Here is an 18,598-nt window from a genome sequence, read left to right as displayed (position 1 = left end):
TTTGTTCATGTAACTTTTTGAGGAGCCTCTACTTGGCACCTGTGATAAAGAGCTTCATAGTTCATCAGATTCTTCTAGTCTATGATTCTGAAATGCCCAAATTCAAACCAAGGATTTCAATGGTGTGAGCTCAGTCTGTCCCCTGAGCCACAAGGCCATTTTAATTTTTATATTTTTACAATGGGCACTGAACCCCGCCAACATGAGTTTTCTTCACGGGGAAAGCTAACATCAAGCAGCCAGTGATATCTCAACTGGTCCTGGTCCCCTGCCCCTTCTTAACCAACCACTGACCAGCGTGGTGAAGTATGGCAAAATAAGACCCTGCGTCAGGTTTGTTTTTCCCACAAGGATGAAACAACGACACCGGAGTTTTCCTCCTTTCACAAAGGTGTCTGTGGCTTAACAAATGGAGCAGAATTGTAGTCGGATAACGATAGAGTATTTAAACTATACGTGGATAGTTTTCCGTTAACCGTTATGTTTACGCAGTAAAACCTTGGATTGCGAGCATAATTTGTTCCGGAAACGTGTTTGTAATCCAAAGCACTCGTATATCAAAGCACTCGTATATCAGTTGTGATCACGTGACGCTCGGCAGACAAAACGTATACACGTACTACTCGTATTGCAAGACCTCGATCGTTTATCAAATTAATATTTATAACAAATTTTGCTCGTCGTGCAAAACACTCGCAGACCAAGTTACTCGCATCCAAGGTTTTACTGTACTGCAACTTTGCATGGCTCAGATAACTATCAAGGTTTCTCAGCAGCTCTGAAATACTGGATTTAGTTTTTTTTACCGAGACGAACGTGCAAAACGTGGTTCCTAATCAATCACGGGAGCGGTTCTCAAGTCCCGCAGTTGTGGTGGTGTCCTTAGCCTTGTCACTGTCGCTACTGAAAACCTGCAAAGCAGTGGGATGGTTGTGTGTGATCGTGGCATCATGGAAAATTGTTTCCTAATTATTGTATCTTACGGCCAGATGGTGTGCTTTGCTTTTAATAATTAATGACATTTTTACAATATTTTCAAGTTGTGTTTTAATTGTATCGTGCGCTTGGCCACTGTGGATAGTGTCTCTGTTATTTTGTGCTTCGTCCAATTTACTCGATGCAAAGAGCGCACGTTCAGCATCTTGAGATGCTCCTAATATTAAGGTGCCATATAAATATACATTATTATTGTTGTTATTATTCATAATAAAGGTTTTTGGGTTAGATCGTGTCAGTATAAATGTGTTGTAACCCTCCACCACCCGACACAGCCAATAAGGTTTGTCACGTAAACAACGCGCCAATTAGTTACTACTTCAGCCCACCGCTGTGATGGAGAGTAAATCCACAACGTTCACAATATGAGGAGTACGACGTTTCGCTAGTAATTACATCCAGCATCATCGGGCGATTTGCCAGAATAGTGTCACAATCCATCTGCTTCCGGTCTTAAATAGAGCAAGATGACGTCATCCCTGTGAATCCATCAGGTGTAGAGATCAGAGGGGGAGGAGGGAGGGTTTATTGTAATTATATAATAGATTAGTAATCAGCCTACGTGTTAAACTGTTGTTATTATTATCTGCTCGTAACAAGCCGTAAGAGCGCAAGGCAATAGATATGTATTGTCATTAGCCAATCAATGGTGGTGTATTCTGGTAAGGGACTAAGCAGGTACAACACTGCATATTGCGATTGGTTTTGTGATGTATAAATCCTATTTGCAGCTGAGAGATGTCAGTAACACCACCGCAACTGAAAGATGGATTGTGGAAAACTGGCTCAATTCATCAAGTGTTACAGTAGCCAATAGCACATCACCTTTGCTTTAAAACAAGATCTGCGAAAAATATAATCTAACACGTAATCTATAATATGAATGATGAGTAATGTATAAAGATGGCAGCATCAGTAGATAACCAAGCTGAAACATTTAGCATAGACATTTTAAAATGTAGCGACCTAAATGTGATTCATATATTCGCAAGGAAGCCCATCCATTCTGTGTTAAAACAACATATTTAGCATGTCATAATAATAACAAACAATCCAATGATGGACTAAGGGCTCCCCAAAGCCATGTCAATGTGGGGGTTTAATGACCATACTTCACCACACAGGTGTGGTGAAGTATGGTGAAGGGGTGAGGGGGGGGGTCTCAGGACCAGTTCAAACATGACTCAACACTGATGTTACCCTTGTGCAGGAATCAAACTCAGGTGGTTGGGTGTATAGAACAAAGTTGCTAATCGTTGTACCATTGCTGCACCCTCTTGCAGATATATGGCACAAAAAACGTTCATTTGGATCACATTCTTTTATACACCTATGAATATTTTTGGCCTCAAATCTCCAGGCTTAAATAATAGCTTATTTCACTGTGGTTCCCTGCATGATAAGTAACAATGCATAATAAACAAATGTGATGTTACGTGCAACCCCAGAATAATTGTGTGGTATAAGTTGACTTTTTATTTTTCTCTACAGTGTATGGCTCCCAAATGTTCAATAATATTGAGTCCAAATCATATATCTGCTATTGGATTTGTCTTCAGCAGAAGGCAGGCTTGGATAATGTCCAATTTATCCAAGTTCATCATGATGAACGGTGACCCATGCATATAGCACAACCAAATGATTGTACATCAGCGACTGGAAATTAATGAGGTGGTCTATTTATCGGATTCATTACTTCTTTCTTGAAGGTAAAGAAAGAAATCCAAGGCAAAGCTCCGTATAATATGCTTATGTACGTGATTATACATTAAGGCCTGTAAATGACATGTTACATGGGATTTTAAAAATATCAACGTTACTTTCAGTCAATGCACCCGATGATACCATCGTTATGAATAATTCTCATTGGCAAAAAATATACTTTCACACACTTAATGTAAAAAAGTACCGTATCTCTTTCACCATGCAGGGCTATGTTTTCATGTAAATTATGTAAATTAAATGACAGATATAAAAATTCCCCTTTATGAAAAGGTCAAAAAGAATATCTAATGAAGGGTCACTTACAAAGGCCAAATTCAAACACATAAGTTTCACACTTTACATTTATGGACTTTATTTGGATTAATGAGTTCACCAAAATGACCAAAAAACATAATTTATATAAAATAATCTCAAAGATCACACACTCTCTTTGCTCAGGCACGGTTGCATAAGACTGATCTAAATAGCCTGTATAGTATTATTCTTAGGTTCTTTCGGCAAAGTCACGTATTGTTTCGTCTAACATTCTATCAATGTAAATACATTATAAATGTACGTAATTATATATAAATAAAATTTACAGACCTTTGTTAATCCACTTCTGAATGCCTTTCCAAGCACGCTGTATTATAAGAAATGTGTTAAGCGTACTGCAGCACACGAGCTTGTGTGGTTGAGTGGTTAAGCTGGCCAGTGGCGGTTTTGGTATCTGAACCAGCCCAATACCACTCACCAATGATGTCAGACCTGGCCTGGATTCAAACTCAGGACGACAGGTTCATAGCATTGCGTACCAACGACCGTGCCAACGCTCCGTCCCCCCCGCACCTCCCACCATAAAACGGTAGTTGTAAAACATTCTAAACAAAATTAATAATTAAATCTGATATAAAAGCTAATGGTACAAAAACGCCTACATGTGCACGTATTGCCTTGGCAAGCATTTTTCAGATGAGATACAATTTTATTCGTTTTGTGCTTACCGGAGAAAGTGTCCGTCAGGTACAGAGGGTCCTTAACTTGACGAATCCCGCACACGAGGAGGAAGAGGAGGCTGCTCGTATCAGCGGGGACGCCTAATCAATTTGGTTGGTGGGGGAGGAAGGAAGAAAGAGGGAGCCAAGGTTACATTCAGGGTGGTGGGTGGGGGTGCAAACTTGCCAAATGTATGCATAAAGTGTCGCCCGGTGTCCTTTATGTGACGCCATTACTGTATTTTACTGCGCAAAATATCGGGTTGCATTTTGACAGTATGGGGCATAAATCTGTGACCCGCTGACCTGTAACCTTTTACATGCAACGAGAAGGGGGGGGGGGTTGCACAGATTAACTGGTATTATTGTAGGAGTTCGTTAGCATGCCACTAAATCTTCGCTGCAGTAAATTCTGGCACGATAGGGACATTAATGCAATTTACGGTCATTTTTGTTGTTGTTGCATCTTTCACATATGCTTGGCAACAAATGTTTGCCCATTATGTAGGGCTGATGATATTTTTTCTTTAACATAAATCTCTCGCTTGTGATTAAGTCATTTTTTAGCGACGTATCTACTTTGTGGGGAAAAACAAGACGTAAGAGCAGTTTTTTTAGCTGCCCGTCATAATAATCCCAATTGGCCAGGTGGGTGTCAGAATAGGTCAAGTGCTGCGTGGTCATGTTCTTCAATAAAACAGTAAATGACTTTGAATGGCAGAACAGCCTATCCTATATGGGGTTGTGGCTAGGGAGCGAGTAGTGGGGGGATTATTGCTTTCCTCTCTTAACTCTCAGTCTGGGTTTTCCCAGAGCAGCGTTTGGAACGATAACCCCTCCCAAACGCCGCCTCCTTCCCTTCCTGCCCATACTTTCTCAAAAAAGATCAACAAAAGCCATAAAAAAACAAGACCGTGGCAGACGTAAAGCACATATGGGGAAAACATCGTTCAATATTTGCCGTGCGTGCTTGATTGTACTGACATATATTTAACTTGGGACTCTGGCTTCCAAAATGAAAACACTTCCAATAATGTACTCGCCACATCAACGAGCAAATGTGGCATTACACTGGGGATCAGAATAGAGGAGGGTTGGGAACGCTGAACTTGAGGGAGAGCGTGTTAAATTGTCATGCAGATGAAGCACCTTGAGAAAGTATTGAAATGAAATGAAGGCACAAACTGCAATTAATGCAATTTATTGCACACTCCAATTGCCGTGTCAGCTTTTTTCTTCAAATCAGACTTTTTCTTATGCAAAGAATGCATTATTAGTACCCCCTGCCGCACCCCTCCCCTACATTTTTCCTGCGTACTCTATGTGAAGACGATGTCAGACTTTTTAGAAAGAAATTATTTTTTTTGCATCTGATTATGATCACATTTTAAGCACGCAGTTGCTCATTATGATACCCTTTCAACCAGCCCATACGTACAAGTATACATATCTGTGGACAATAATAACATCATTTATTTCCCCTGGAAAGGCTCACCGAGTCTCCAACACTATTTGAGGCTGGTCCTGCATAGTAATGTTTGGTTAATTCCATCAATGAGTGTTTTGTGTGAAGAAGAAAGGAACACACACACAGGAATAAATAAGACAAATGTATGCTTGGATGGGTTTGCAACCCATATGATGTACTTTCATCTCCTGGTCACCATCTTGCAGCCCAGCAGCTTTGAGAGTTTAACAAATACAATCTGATCCACAAACTTGTGTCACAAGTGCTGGATTAAGTGCTGTCTGACGAAAGTAATTTCGAAAATGAAATTGCATTTAAAGCTATAAATATTTTATACATATAAACAGGGATATTGCTCCGCCACCTGTGTGTCTGCAAATTATTTCAAAGAGAGGCCACCGGGGGGGGGGGGGGTTCCTGGTGAGAGCACTGACCCTGCACTGTTGACATCTCGAGTTAAAATCTGAGCAGCCACTCGTGACTAAAACCGAGTTTGTCAAAAGTAGTGAGTGGATGGTCTCAGACTGATCACCAATCACACTGTGCATATTAAAATCCGTAATATTAAACGAGTTTCATATTCTTAGGTTTTTTCGGAAAAGTCACGTAGGTAAAACATTCAAATTAATAAAAGTAAAATAAAATAAAAATCATGACGTTTCGGAGGCAACACAAGCCTCCGAAACGTCGTGATTTTTATTGCACAATTGGAATAATTAAAATTAATAAAAGTAAAATAAAATAAAAATCACGACGTTTCGGAGGCAACACAAGCCTCCGAAACGTCGTGATTTTTATTTTACTTTTATTAATTTTAATGTTTTACTTACGTGACTTTACCGAAAAAACCTAAGAATATGAATCCTTGCAGTCACGAAAGCTTCAAATCTAGAATTAAACGAGTTTGACCTAATTTGGGAGCAAACTCAAGCTCTCCCAAGTGACAAACAAACATCCTCTATAGAAGGGTGCAATATAAAGTACATGTCCTCGAGCATACGTAAGATGTGACTTTACAGGGAGTCTGGGAGCAGATCTGTGGTATCTTATTCTGTGGGCTGTTTTATAACAAAAATATCTGAACGGACTTTTCATCTCGTGGTATGATACCAATTGTACAATTGGAATACATTTCCTGGGAAAAATACAAAAATACAGGGTGCTTCAAAATAATGTTAACACATCGTTTTTAATGGAAAAATAACGGATAATACACTAACATGATAACAAATGTATGTTTATAGCTTCAAAAGTCAAAGAGTCTCCACCTGCTCGCCATCATTGTCAACACGTGCCTGGAATCTTCTCCAGGTGGTCTCCAGAGCCAGGAGGTACATTTCTTGTGGTGTTGTTGCAAATTCTCAAAAGTGTTAAAAAAAAATTTAAGCACCCTATAATAATAAAAAATATAACTGCAGTTACAAATTTAATTCCACAGTACATTTAAACTTTCCAAATGTCAAGCCTCTGACAGATCACTGCAGGGCTGTCTAAAGATTTCACCCAAGACTGCGACGCCAATCTATGAAGTGCACGCAAATTCTGTTACAGCTTGCACTGTTTAACAAAAGAAAGCTACACCACATTGTCCAAATTCTTTAATTGGAAGTTGTGGTCACATAAAAAACAGTATTTCGCAGTTCGCTGCATACCTGTACACGAACGCAAGGGTTAAACATCAAGCTATACGGACAGAAAAATCAAAGAACACCCTACATTCCGTAAAAATACATGTACAACCACGATGAATTATTCATCATCGTACAGCATTGTTGAAGTGCTCCTGAGAATGATAGTGGCCATAGCGGGAGTTTGGCCGTTCTTGCGTTGCCTGCGTGCGTTGTGTGCATACAGAGCTTTGGCTCACCCGAACTACGTAAATGGCTCCTCCAGGCAAATCCAGTGTCGGGATTGGTCCACACACCTGTTGACAAGCGAGGGCAAATAGTTGAAACGTTCATTATACGAATGTAACTTGATTTTTTGTTGTTGCAAAACACTAAACAGCAGTTCAACACGTAGGCTTTCGCGACCAATATCATTCACAATTAAGGTGTTTGGGTTAGATCTCGTGAGGATACATGTGTCGTAACCCTCCACCACCCGACAGAGCCGGTAAGGTTCGTCACGTAAACAACGCGCCAATAAGTGACGACTTCAGCCCACCGGTGTGTTGGAGAGTAAATCCACAACATTTACAATTTGAGCACCGTGAGAGTTTCGCTGGAAATTACATCTAGCAGCAGCAGGCGATTTTGGGGGGGGGCACTGCAAGATTGATGTGCCCCCCCCCCCAGCTCCGTTTGTACAGAAGAATGGCTCCGGCAGAGATTTTTCACGGATTCTCTGCCGTGTAAAATCCGTCGAGTGGCCCTTTCATTATTTTACACTCTGGCGGCGGGGGGAGGGTCGCACTTGTCCACACACACTGCAGTGAGATAGTAGCATGAGATTCGAGGCGATATGAAACAATCTCAGACCTGAAAGTTTGCCTAATTAAAGCGAAGAAACACTTTTTTTTAAAATTTACATGATCGTTTCTGTGTGCAGTCGTTGATGGCTATTCTCCAACCACTGAACTCATTCTAGATTTGAAGCTTTCGTGACTGCAAGGATTCATACTCTCAGTTCTTTCGGTAAAGTCACGTAGGTAAAAAATTGAAATTAAAATTAATAAAAATAAAATAATAAAATCACGACGTTTCGGAGGCCACACAAGTCTCCGTCATCAGGTGGGACCGTCACAGCCAGATTTGCTGCTTGATGCTCACTTGATGCAGCAAATCTGGCTGTGACGGTCCCACCTGATGACGGAGACTTGTGTTCATTTTTTTACCTATGTGACTTTACCGAAAGAACTGAGAACACTGAACTCATCACGTGTGAGAACCCAGTGGACTCAGCAGCAGCTACCCAGATTCAAACCCAGGATTTGAGCAGTGTCGGCTCAGTGCTCTGATCACCCTTTTGGAGCTGCACAGTCTTAATAAAACCCCCTCTCATTATACCACCTGCCATAAAAGACATTAACATTTGAAAGGGCATGCTCTATGGTGCCAGTGTTACGGTACATGCCTGCTAAATTTAAAAGTTACATACAATTACTAAATTATGATAACATAATAAGCTTGCCTAATGTTTGCGTGCTGGGCCCAAAGGCCCCTGCAAGTCGGCTGGGCAAAGTTCCTGCTTGAGAAAAAACCCCCCCTCTAATATAACAATTAGCTTACAGATGCTGACATGAGGTTATTAAACGTAACCACGTTTGCAAACACTTCAATTGTGGAATTTTGCATATGGCTGTGCAAAAATTTGCACATATATACGTTGAAATTCAATTTCGGGACGATGTAAAATATCAGCTAAAAAAATGAAGACGCAAGGTACATGCGCGATGATACCATTTGGTATTCCGACCTATTCGTGTGCCCTATGGAGGGGAGGTTTTTTTGTCATGAAATTCTGAGGGTGCCACTGAGCGATGCCGAGACGCACAGAGTAGTGGCTTGCAATGCAAAGGAGTGTGTGCACTCTCTTGCTCGCTCACAGGCTGACGTGAAGGTAATTATGCACACAATAGTAGCCGGTAGCAGTTTTTGCCCACTTTTTATCATTTCTAGAATCAACACACCACGAGAGGAAATTTTACTCGATTTGCCGATAGGGATCATATATTTTAAAGTGTTTATAGCATGACACTTAAAGCAAATTAGGATTCGAAACTGACCCTGCCCTATGAGTAAAACCAATCAACCTCTTGGGTTGTAATTTTCTATGGCCAAAAATAGAAAATATTTGGTGTTTGGATTTCTCTACTTATAGCCATAGACTTGAATATATCTGTGGCAAATTTCAGATTTCCAGGCTAACATTAGTCTTGAATCACTGAGTCATGACCGTTTATATTTAATGGGCGGTACATACTGCACCTGAATTAAAACTTACAACACTGGACATTCAGTATTTATAGAATGCACATGTGTTTGTGTGTTTAAGCACACACAGTACGCCTTAAGTTCACCGATTTTATCCACAACGTAGGATTTTACTACCCACAGGCTCAACCGATGACTAAGTGTTCAGACGCTAAATTAATTTGTCAGGATTCGAGTTTAGAAAATCGATTAAAACCATTATCGGTTTAACGTTACAGAGAATGTAGCGGCCCCTAGTGTCTGCGACGCATGGGTAAGCTGAACTCGTTAATACGCACACGATTCAACCCATGTCTCGCGAGCTAAAGCGTCGATATTATTTGATTGGCCAATTCGTTGTGCCGAATATTCCCTTGTTATTCACACACATGCTATCTGCGATTTTTGGCGATCATGTAATGCGAGAAAGTAATGAGATAGAGTGATTTTAATTTGAGGATGCGCATCATCCTAATTTATAACCTATTATTTGAGCTTTAAATCAAGATATCATTTCATCCTTTGAATCTTTTTTTCCATTAAGTTTATGTTCATTATAACCAATTTTGTATGTTTTCGTGTTATGATAATTTTCATGTATTTAAAAGCTTATTAATGTATGTCTTCACAGTAATTCATAAACATGTAAAAACATTTTTTTTTAATGAAAGCCAATATCATTACCCGCGAAATTTGCCTCTCTGGAACGTATCCCTTGCGAACATCGAGGGAATGCTGTACACCACTGCTCGATATACACACAGCACTGCAAGTGCAACACCTCCAGTGTTTCATGGTGCATTTCCTGCACAGTCACGCGGCGGAATTCGTGCGGTTACAAACCGGAGCAATGCTGTGCATGAAAAGCGTCCTCGACACGTTGAACCCTTGTCCTAGAGTAATAATAATAAGAAGAATTATATAAAAAAAGATAAATAACATTTACAGTGTAGATTAGCCTTTAGTCACCTGGATTGATGACCACAAATGTGTTATCAAGGTTTAACATGTTCATTTCACTGCACAATGTTTGCTGACATTCGTTAATACAGATAAGAGATATATCTGTATGGATAAAATGGTCCCTTCTTCCCGTAATCCATCAACCTCTCAGCAACTACCAGGGATCAGCAGATTCACTTCATTGAGGCTTCAATTCCCTTTCCTGCTGTCGGACGAGCAGTTGTTATCGTTTTTGTAGCAGAACAAATGAGATAAAAAAAAAGTCTTATAATTTCTTTAAAGCTGCAATGTAAAATAATTATAACATCACTTAATGTAACCATTAGTGGTGTTATAATGGGATGGCATACATCATTTACAAACCTCCATTGTCATCTTTCACAATCTCAGCAATTGTAATTAATCATTCAAACTACCATTTGGCTAAGTAAACCACTTTGCACACGTGTATTGTACGCATGCAAACTGTCACGTGCCTCATTTGTAAAGAGCTCCTCACAATTGGCAGGTTCCCAGTTCAAACCCTGGTTCGGGGCTGACTCAGCCCATCATCATTCTGGGTTCATAAAAAAAATGTAGATTAACATTTGTGGGGAAGTTTACAATGGTTGCCCTATCAAAAGTCTTGCCCCAGTCATAGGAATGTGGAATTACAGCCACCGGCTTAGGCCTCTCAAAACAAATTTGCCCTTGTCTAAAAATGCTCATTGGAGCAGGAAAACACGCGTCGGTTGTTATTGTGCACATTTATGAGTATTCATATTCTTAGGTTTTTTCGGTAAAGTCACGTAGGTAAAAAAAGTAAAATTAATAAAAGTAAAATAAAAAAAATAAAAAAAATCACGACGTTTTGGAGGCAACACAAGCTTCCGTCTTCAGGTGGAACAGTCACAGCCCGACAGCTGTATCACATACGTGACTTTACCGAAAAAACCTAAGAATATGAATCCTTGCAGTCACGAACGCTTCAAACACTATGAGATCTCTTTTACCAGTGGCAAAATATAGTAGTAGGTTTTTACCCTTTTAAACTGGTACAAAACTGACACCTTCATTCAAGGCATCATGTTTGCAATAACCACAACACAAGTAGTCAAAAAAAGCAAACAAAAAGAAGCAACTCTGATAATGATAATAATATGCACTGTCCTTGAAGTTGATTGGTCCACACCCGAGACGGCTTTCTTTAGAGCCTAGTCCCCATTGGTGTTGGACCAGATGACACCAGAAGGCGTACAGCTTCAAATCCTGAATCACATTTATGAACATTTGAATGTGATCTGGTGCCGTCAGCAGAGTGGCACCCTCCACTGCCATTCAAACTGTGACTTTACCACGATAACTACTTTGCACACATTTATGCATGCAAATTACCCCTTGAACTGCAATGTAATGAATACAGCTCGCGAAGTTGTCATCACAAAGCACAGTCTGCACACCGGGAACGTTTTCCATTTTCGGATTAAAACTGCAAAGGACGTTAATGACTGTGCCACCGCTCCACGCCACATCGGCAATTTCCACTTGTAACGTGCATAGCATTCGTTCGCTCTCGAAGGCAGGGTACAGACTCGGAGGCGCGTGGAACCACAGACGAGGAGGAAAGGCAGCAACGTGAGGCGAGCCGGTGCCAAATTCCCCCCCCCCAACCCCCCAAGTTCTGCAGTCCTCTACATATGAAGGTGTTATTGGCGATTATTGAGTACAGGTGGAACAAGGTGGGATCCGCATTTTGCATTCTCCTGGCAATCCAGGGGCAGTTGGCACCTCGACACCCGCAGAAAGGAGATCTCATGACATTTCTGTGATCCACCAACGCTCGCTGCCTCCACAGTGCTGGATTACAGGTGTGCTTCACCACCACCACCACCACCCAGCTAGTCATTAGCTGCTGTGAGATACATTATAATATTATCTTGTTATGGTGTCTCTAGCACGCACGGTGGTAAATTAAAGGTGTTTTTCTCGTTCCAATCAGGAACTTAAGCGCGAGTGTATCTTGCCCAAGCTTAACTTAATTGCAGGGTTTACGTTATGTTTCAAACAAGTCCACAAGTTACACGCTGAGCCATGAGCGAAACAATAAAGGTCGTGCACAACACGTTTCCCAAACAGAATATGGACCTTATGGCGAGACCCCGGGGTCCCATAAGCCCCCGGCTCTCGCATAAACTGCGTTGCGACGCCATTATACGTCTGTTGAAGGCGAACGATACGACTATTCCTCTCGACGAGCTCTACACGATGCGCTAATCAAAGTTTCAAACTTTTGTTTCTTCTGCGCATTCGTCCTCGCTGCTGCGCTTGGACGACACGACAACAGAATGATCGGCGCCAGCCGGGTCGCGGCGTTTATGTGCGCGGTGGGACGGAGTCGCCAAAAATAAATGAATTACGATTTTGACTTCCGTTTATTCGGGACCCCAGGGCCCCGCCGTGAGGTTCATGTATCGAACTGCGAAGTAGGGGCCCGGGCAGGTCACGTCACCAGACAGAATGGGCGGCCAGAGGGCAGACTGCGAACCGAGCGGACGGCCATCGTGGAGATGGCGTGACAAGAACAGTTCTGTGTGCAAGGTGCAGCATCACAGGACCATGTCAAGACATGGCAATATCACTGGGAGTCGTGGAAGACTCATGGCAGATGATAATCGTGCTGAGTAAGGCAGTTGAAATGTTACGCAAGTCCAAAGTTAAAGGACCCATATAACAGATGCAATAGCAAGGTGAATACAAATGTGTCCTTTAATGCAATTTCTAAAAATCCTTTATAAGGAGAAGACAATGCTTCCTCTTTTGTGGCCTAATGCATTCGTGGCTCTTGGAAATGTTTTGCTATTACAATGCCACGCTGTTTTATCCTTGCAGAGTGCAGAGTATAGTAAAAAATGTTTAATTTTCGTCGTCAGACAGCAGTCCTGTTATTCCCTCAGAGGGAGCAACCATCTGCCCTCAGCTGTGTATTTATAGAAAAGCAATGATTTTTGTGTCATTAACTCGTCCGTGATGGGAAGTGGTATATCAACGACTTGATACTCAACCGTGACAAATAACATGGATGGGACCTTTATTTGTTTTTAATTCAGGGCCCTGCAAAAGTAGTTTTTTCCGTCAAAACTTATTTATTAAAACTTAACGCTTTCATGACTGCAGGAATTAATATTCTTTGGATCACAACACAAGTGATGTGTTGTGATCGAAACTACGACGTTTCGATCGCAACACATCGCTTGTGTTGTGATCAAAACGTCGTAGTTTTTTCTTATTTTCTTTCAACCTATATACGTGACTTTACCGAAAGACCCAAACAATATTATTCATGAAAAACTTGCAGAAAAAGATTCGGGTGGAGCGGTGACAGAAGTGGTTAGCTCGCGATACCATGAACCTGGCGACCCGAGTTCGACTCCTGGGTAAGTCGAACATCATTTCAACTCGACCAGCAGAGTAAAGTAAAGTATGGGCAAACAATCCCTATGCCTGTGACAAGAGCATTGGGAGACATTTATAAAGCAGTGGATTGACAAAAGGCTGTGAAATATCATTATAGGATGGTAGACCTTCATAGGATTGGAATGCTAAGTGACACTATTGTAACATGCAAGAGAGACTTGCAATAAAACTGCATTCCTTGCGTGCATTAAAGTAGCGCAAGACGGTAAAAATGTTGATGTCAACAAGCGTGTCAAAAATGTGTGTATGATAGCAAAAAAGTACACGTTCTTAAAAATGACGTGAACAATGATAACGGGAGGTTCCGTTTTTCAATGAGAGGGATCACTGGTGAAGTCAAATGGCAATGGGTTAAGATGGAGAAAGGGCCAGAGGACCTTGATGCGTGAAACCGCCTTTTATAGCAATGTACAGAAATAGTAAATATAATAAGAAATGCATTTAGTAATTACATCGTTACTTATATTCTGCGTCGTTGTAAAGTATGGCATTGAACTATGACCCAATATCTAACGGATGGTGTCCTTGTCCATAACCATCTGACAGTTCACCGGCATTGTTTCGAGCAAAGCTGACTCTACCGATGAGAGAGTGGATGTCAAAGCCAGTCGAGAGTTTGTGGCTGATGTAAAAAAATTTTTTAGTAGAGACAAAATCACTTTACCCAACAGTGTTGTTGCGAATCGCAACGGCCACAGAGCAGTACTCTCAGAAAGTCACACAGTTAAACTCTTACAGCCTGCACTGTGAAAGCATGACAAAAAGAGTTACGCATTTATGTTTACTATTATTCATTTTAAATGCATCCAAAAGTAGCGTGATAAATTATGCATCGGCTGGAGCTAGAAATTGCAAACATTTCCGCCAACTTCCTTTAAACGTAGCCCATCGTCCCCACCTTATATGATATCGTTCCAAAAACCCTGCAGTCAAAAACCACGTGAGCCGGCATCCTTAATCAACCATCCAGTACCAACAAGATGCACACGGCTCCTACGTGATCCCACTACAAAGGGGGGCCCCTCCATTATCTACGCTAATAGGGATGACCCTCGTGTGGATAAGCAACATTTGCAGCCAATTTATCATTTTTAAAAACAATTCATATTGGCTGCGGGGTAGACTCGAGAGGAAGAGAGCGAAGGAGAGGACGGGGTTGTAGGGTGCCAGAGGGAGTGAGGCAAGACGCACGGGGTGTGCGAGTGCTTTAATCACAGAAATATCAGTGCGCTCTCCCGGCTAAGAAGGAATTAACCAGCGTGTGTTTCTGTCCGATCGCGTGTGTATGGTTGGCCAAAGGGAAGTTAATCCAGAGTGGAGTGTAATTACGGAAAAATGTACTCTGCGTTGGCTTCACTGAAACGCGATTGTTGCAAAATGTGGTCTTGAAATTTGGATAGAGTCAACCGCGTTCATGGAGGGGGGCCTTCGGTATTTACGTGGCATTCTTCGTGCAATCCGCTCATTACGTACGCGTCATCACGCTACCTCTTTTCACTCCACAAGATTTTTTTGCGGTGATTTCCACTGGCGATGCACACGATACGCACACCGCGTAGTGCAATCTAGTTCGCTGGCTAAAAAACAAAAAACCACTTTGCGTGCCAATGATGAAGCTTCATAAAGTGATAAAGTGTCCACCGCAGTGTAACGGTGCTCTCAAAAAAGTTTGACTTTCATGCACAATTGATGGCAGGCCACTAGGATTTTGGCCGCAATAAGTTTGGGCAACAAATTTGAAAGGAAAGGCATGACCGGTCTGCTACATTTTTATATGTATTACTGCGCAGAACGGGCCACTTGAACCCAGCATTAACCAACACAGGAGGAGAGGCAATTAAGCATTAAAGGTCATGCTGCTGCCCAAATTGGAAATAGATTTTGGCGTAATTGTGCTATTAGTTCCAGTAAAAGGCCTACCAATGACTGTGGAAGGTTCTTGTAATGACTTTCTCTGGATCGCCTTACACAGACTAAAGAAAGCAGTAATTCAACGTCACCACTGTTTGGGACAACTATTTTTTTAAATGAGTAAATGTGCAAGCAAACAATAGAGGTCAGGCTGAGTTAAATATGTATTGTTGACACTAATTATGTTTTAGGAGCCATCCATGCGAAAAGAAAAACATTTACGAAGGTTTTGTTGTGATAATATTCGCAAAGCGTCGTTTCATAGTTTATCCAAAATTAAGTGTCGTGAGCCAACAAATGGCCGCTATACATTGTGAACGTCGCTGAAATGTTGAGGTCTAAATGGGTTCAGAACCTTTAGCTCGTTCAATGTTAGAAGTGAGAGGATGTAGAGTAGAAATGCTGAAATATTATCAATGCCATTTTTTCTTCTATGCAAATGTTCTATTCAGGACGGTACTACATCGGAATGTTCGGCCCATTCCATTTACATAATATTATGAAAATGCTCGCACGAGTCACAACAACGAGACAAAACACAGCGACGAGAATTAAATTACCATCAATAATAATGTGTTAGATACTCTCAACATTTATCTGTCAATAAAAAATACTGGTGATTGTTTTGTTGTTGGTAATTAATGGCATACATTTTTTTTTTATATTAAACTAAGACAATATATTTTAAAAAACACATCATTAACACTGCCTTAAAACAGAAAATGTGTCTATATGTTCGGTTCACGTTATATGTAAATGTCCCTTTTACAGAGTACAGAGAAGAAGGAGAGATTCGCTGACACTGTTGTTGATTACACGCTACAATTTTGTGGAGCCCTAAAAAAGATACGTGGACGAACGTCGCTCGCTAGATGAACAACTTTGATTTAACAATTCTAACATTTTTGTTTTCCCATAAGTTTCAAGTTTTCAAGTTTCATTTATTAGGTACAGCCCTTGTGAGCCATGCGGCTCTTAAGTCGGTGCAACCGCAACAAACTAAATATGAACACAGAACATCTTAAAGCGACACCAAGACTCAAACAACTTGTTCAAAAGTAAAACATGCATAAACACATTTAAATTTCAAATACATGTCAAATGCTACCGAAGAATTACATCGCACTTTTGGTGATCTGGCATCCTAAGTTTTTTTTTCATCCGGTGTAAGGCCCACTGAGCTATATAGATTTTTTCAGAAGCGACCTGGCCACATATGATAGCTGAACGAAGTGGCTTATGTTGATATTTATAGCAGTCAAATATACTAAACACGTGTTTCTAAATGTGGAGGGGAAAAACCAGAGGACCCAGAGAAAAATCCACCCGGCCATAGGGATAACATGCAAACTCCAAATATATACGGGTGTCAGGGTCGGGCTCGAACCCACGACCTCCTGCATACCAGGCGAGGTAGTTAACATCTCGATGCCCAAAGCGTAATATATATATGTGATACTTCACAAGCTCACACGTATATCAAAATTCATCAGATGTACTGCTTCACCCAGAGGCTCAGTTGCTGGGTTTACTCATGCCCTGGGCATAAAGTGAGGTGGGGGAAAGCATCTCTGAAAATAACATGATGGTGGGGGGGATGGAATTGTGAAAGCATTTTTTTGAGTGGCCCCAGTTTTTGGCCTTTAGCAACTGCCTACCCTATACCACCACTGATCTGTATAAAGGGGTTGCCACCTCTGAGTTACAAAGAAACCCAGACACATCATGGTAAGAAGAAGAGGAATAATACTGGTATACATTTGCACGTGATCAGCAACTTCGTCGAGCTAACATATGTGGCCAGGTGGCTTCTGAAAAAAGCTAAATATCTCAGTGGGTTTTTTCCTGGTAAGATGAACAAAAATATGGAGCTTAGTTGATTAAGACATTTGTTTACCTTTTCCTATACTTTGCACTCTTATCGTGCTTGGTATTGTATGTTGTAACGTTCTGACCTGCTGGAATCTGTGAAAAAGAGCTTCATAGCTCATCAGATTACTCCAGTGTTAATACATATTCTGAAATGCATTGTCTTGAGTAGTGCATTTGTATTATGCAAATGACAGAAAAAAAACCCCGGAATTTCAATATCCTGGGAAGACTTGCAGATTTCCCAAGATGGTTTTCTTAAAAAAAAAGCTGACATCCTTGGAGAACCAGGACAGATGGCAGCCGAAGCTGTAAATGCTATAACATTGTGTGGAGACTGGTAGATTCCTTGGAGACAACTTTGTTGAATACCTCCAGTCACATCATCTTGGGGGCACGTCTAAAACCAGCGGGCTCGTCACTTTGCCCAAGTCTCAGTGATGTGGCCGATAACCACCCGATAAGTGGTGCGATGCTGGTGCTGAGTGAGAATGAAGCATTTGACGAAAACAAAATGCAACCTCGTTATTAAACCGAATATTTTTTTACCCAACAAGATTTTAACAAAAATTGCTTTCACTTACAAATACGAACAGATGGACCATTGGATATTAGGCAAACCCCTTTCTTGTTTTTGTTGCATTGACAATGCAACCTCAGAATACCTCAGCTTGAAAAAATTAACCCGTAAAAACAAAGTTTTTCACTATAAATCCTTTATATGCGTGGCGGCTAGAGTCCTCTCGTCCTCTGGCTTGAGATGGCTGCCACCTATAGGTCAGATGATTGCCTGCCACCATTAAGCAATTGGTAATTAAATATAATTTATTTTTTCCTAAAAGTGTACAATTTTGGAAAAAAAATTTCACGAAAATAAATTGTCACGCACAACGAGTCTGTGTGCAAAATGTCAGCTCGATTGGATCACGGGAAGTGGGTTAAAAAACGACCGAAAGATTTGCACGGTCGTAAGCGCGCAAGCAAGCAAGCAAGTGAACTTAATATAAAGGATTTAAAAATGCATTTGCCTTCTCAGTTAGAAACGCGTCGTAAATGCTGTGCAAAAGAAAAGCAAAAGGACGTTAAACAAATGTTTTTGTTCCGAAGCCTGTACAGGTGTTTGTGCATTTGTCACGAACCTTTATGGTTTATACATTGAAGGAAAATTGGTTCACAACCTAGTCGAGTGCAAATGATATGCAGCATGTTTGGTTAAATGCCTATTACAGTTTAGGGGCCGTCCATAAATGACGTCACGTGATTTTGGACGATTTTTGACCCCCCCCCTCGTCACATGGCATCACAAAAAGTCAGACCCCCCCCTA

General features: G+C 41.1%; 1 protein-coding gene across 4 annotated transcripts in view; it reads right to left on the bottom strand.

Annotated features, from left to right (window-relative positions):
* The window catches only part of GLT1D1 (glycosyltransferase 1 domain containing 1), a 76,923-nt gene that overhangs the window by 42,300 nt on the left and 16,025 nt on the right, over window positions 1-18,598 (bottom strand). For all 4 annotated transcript variants that reach the window (XM_078595334.1, XM_078595335.1, XM_078595333.1 and 1 more), the window contains 2 exons: window positions 7,031-7,087; window positions 3,705-3,797 (listed from right to left, as the gene is read on the bottom strand). In XM_078595334.1, coding sequence (XP_078451460.1) covers window positions 3,705-3,797; window positions 7,031-7,087 — 150 coding nt within the window. The remainder of the gene's footprint in view (window positions 1-3,704; window positions 3,798-7,030; window positions 7,088-18,598) is intronic.

Source organism: Lampetra planeri, chromosome 6 (genome assembly GCF_965212315.1).
Source record: "Lampetra planeri chromosome 6, kcLamPlan1.2.h2, whole genome shotgun sequence".
Classification (NCBI taxonomy): Eukaryota; Metazoa; Chordata; class Hyperoartia; order Petromyzontiformes; family Petromyzontidae; genus Lampetra; species Lampetra planeri.
This window is presented reverse-complemented; position numbering and strand designations above follow the sequence as displayed.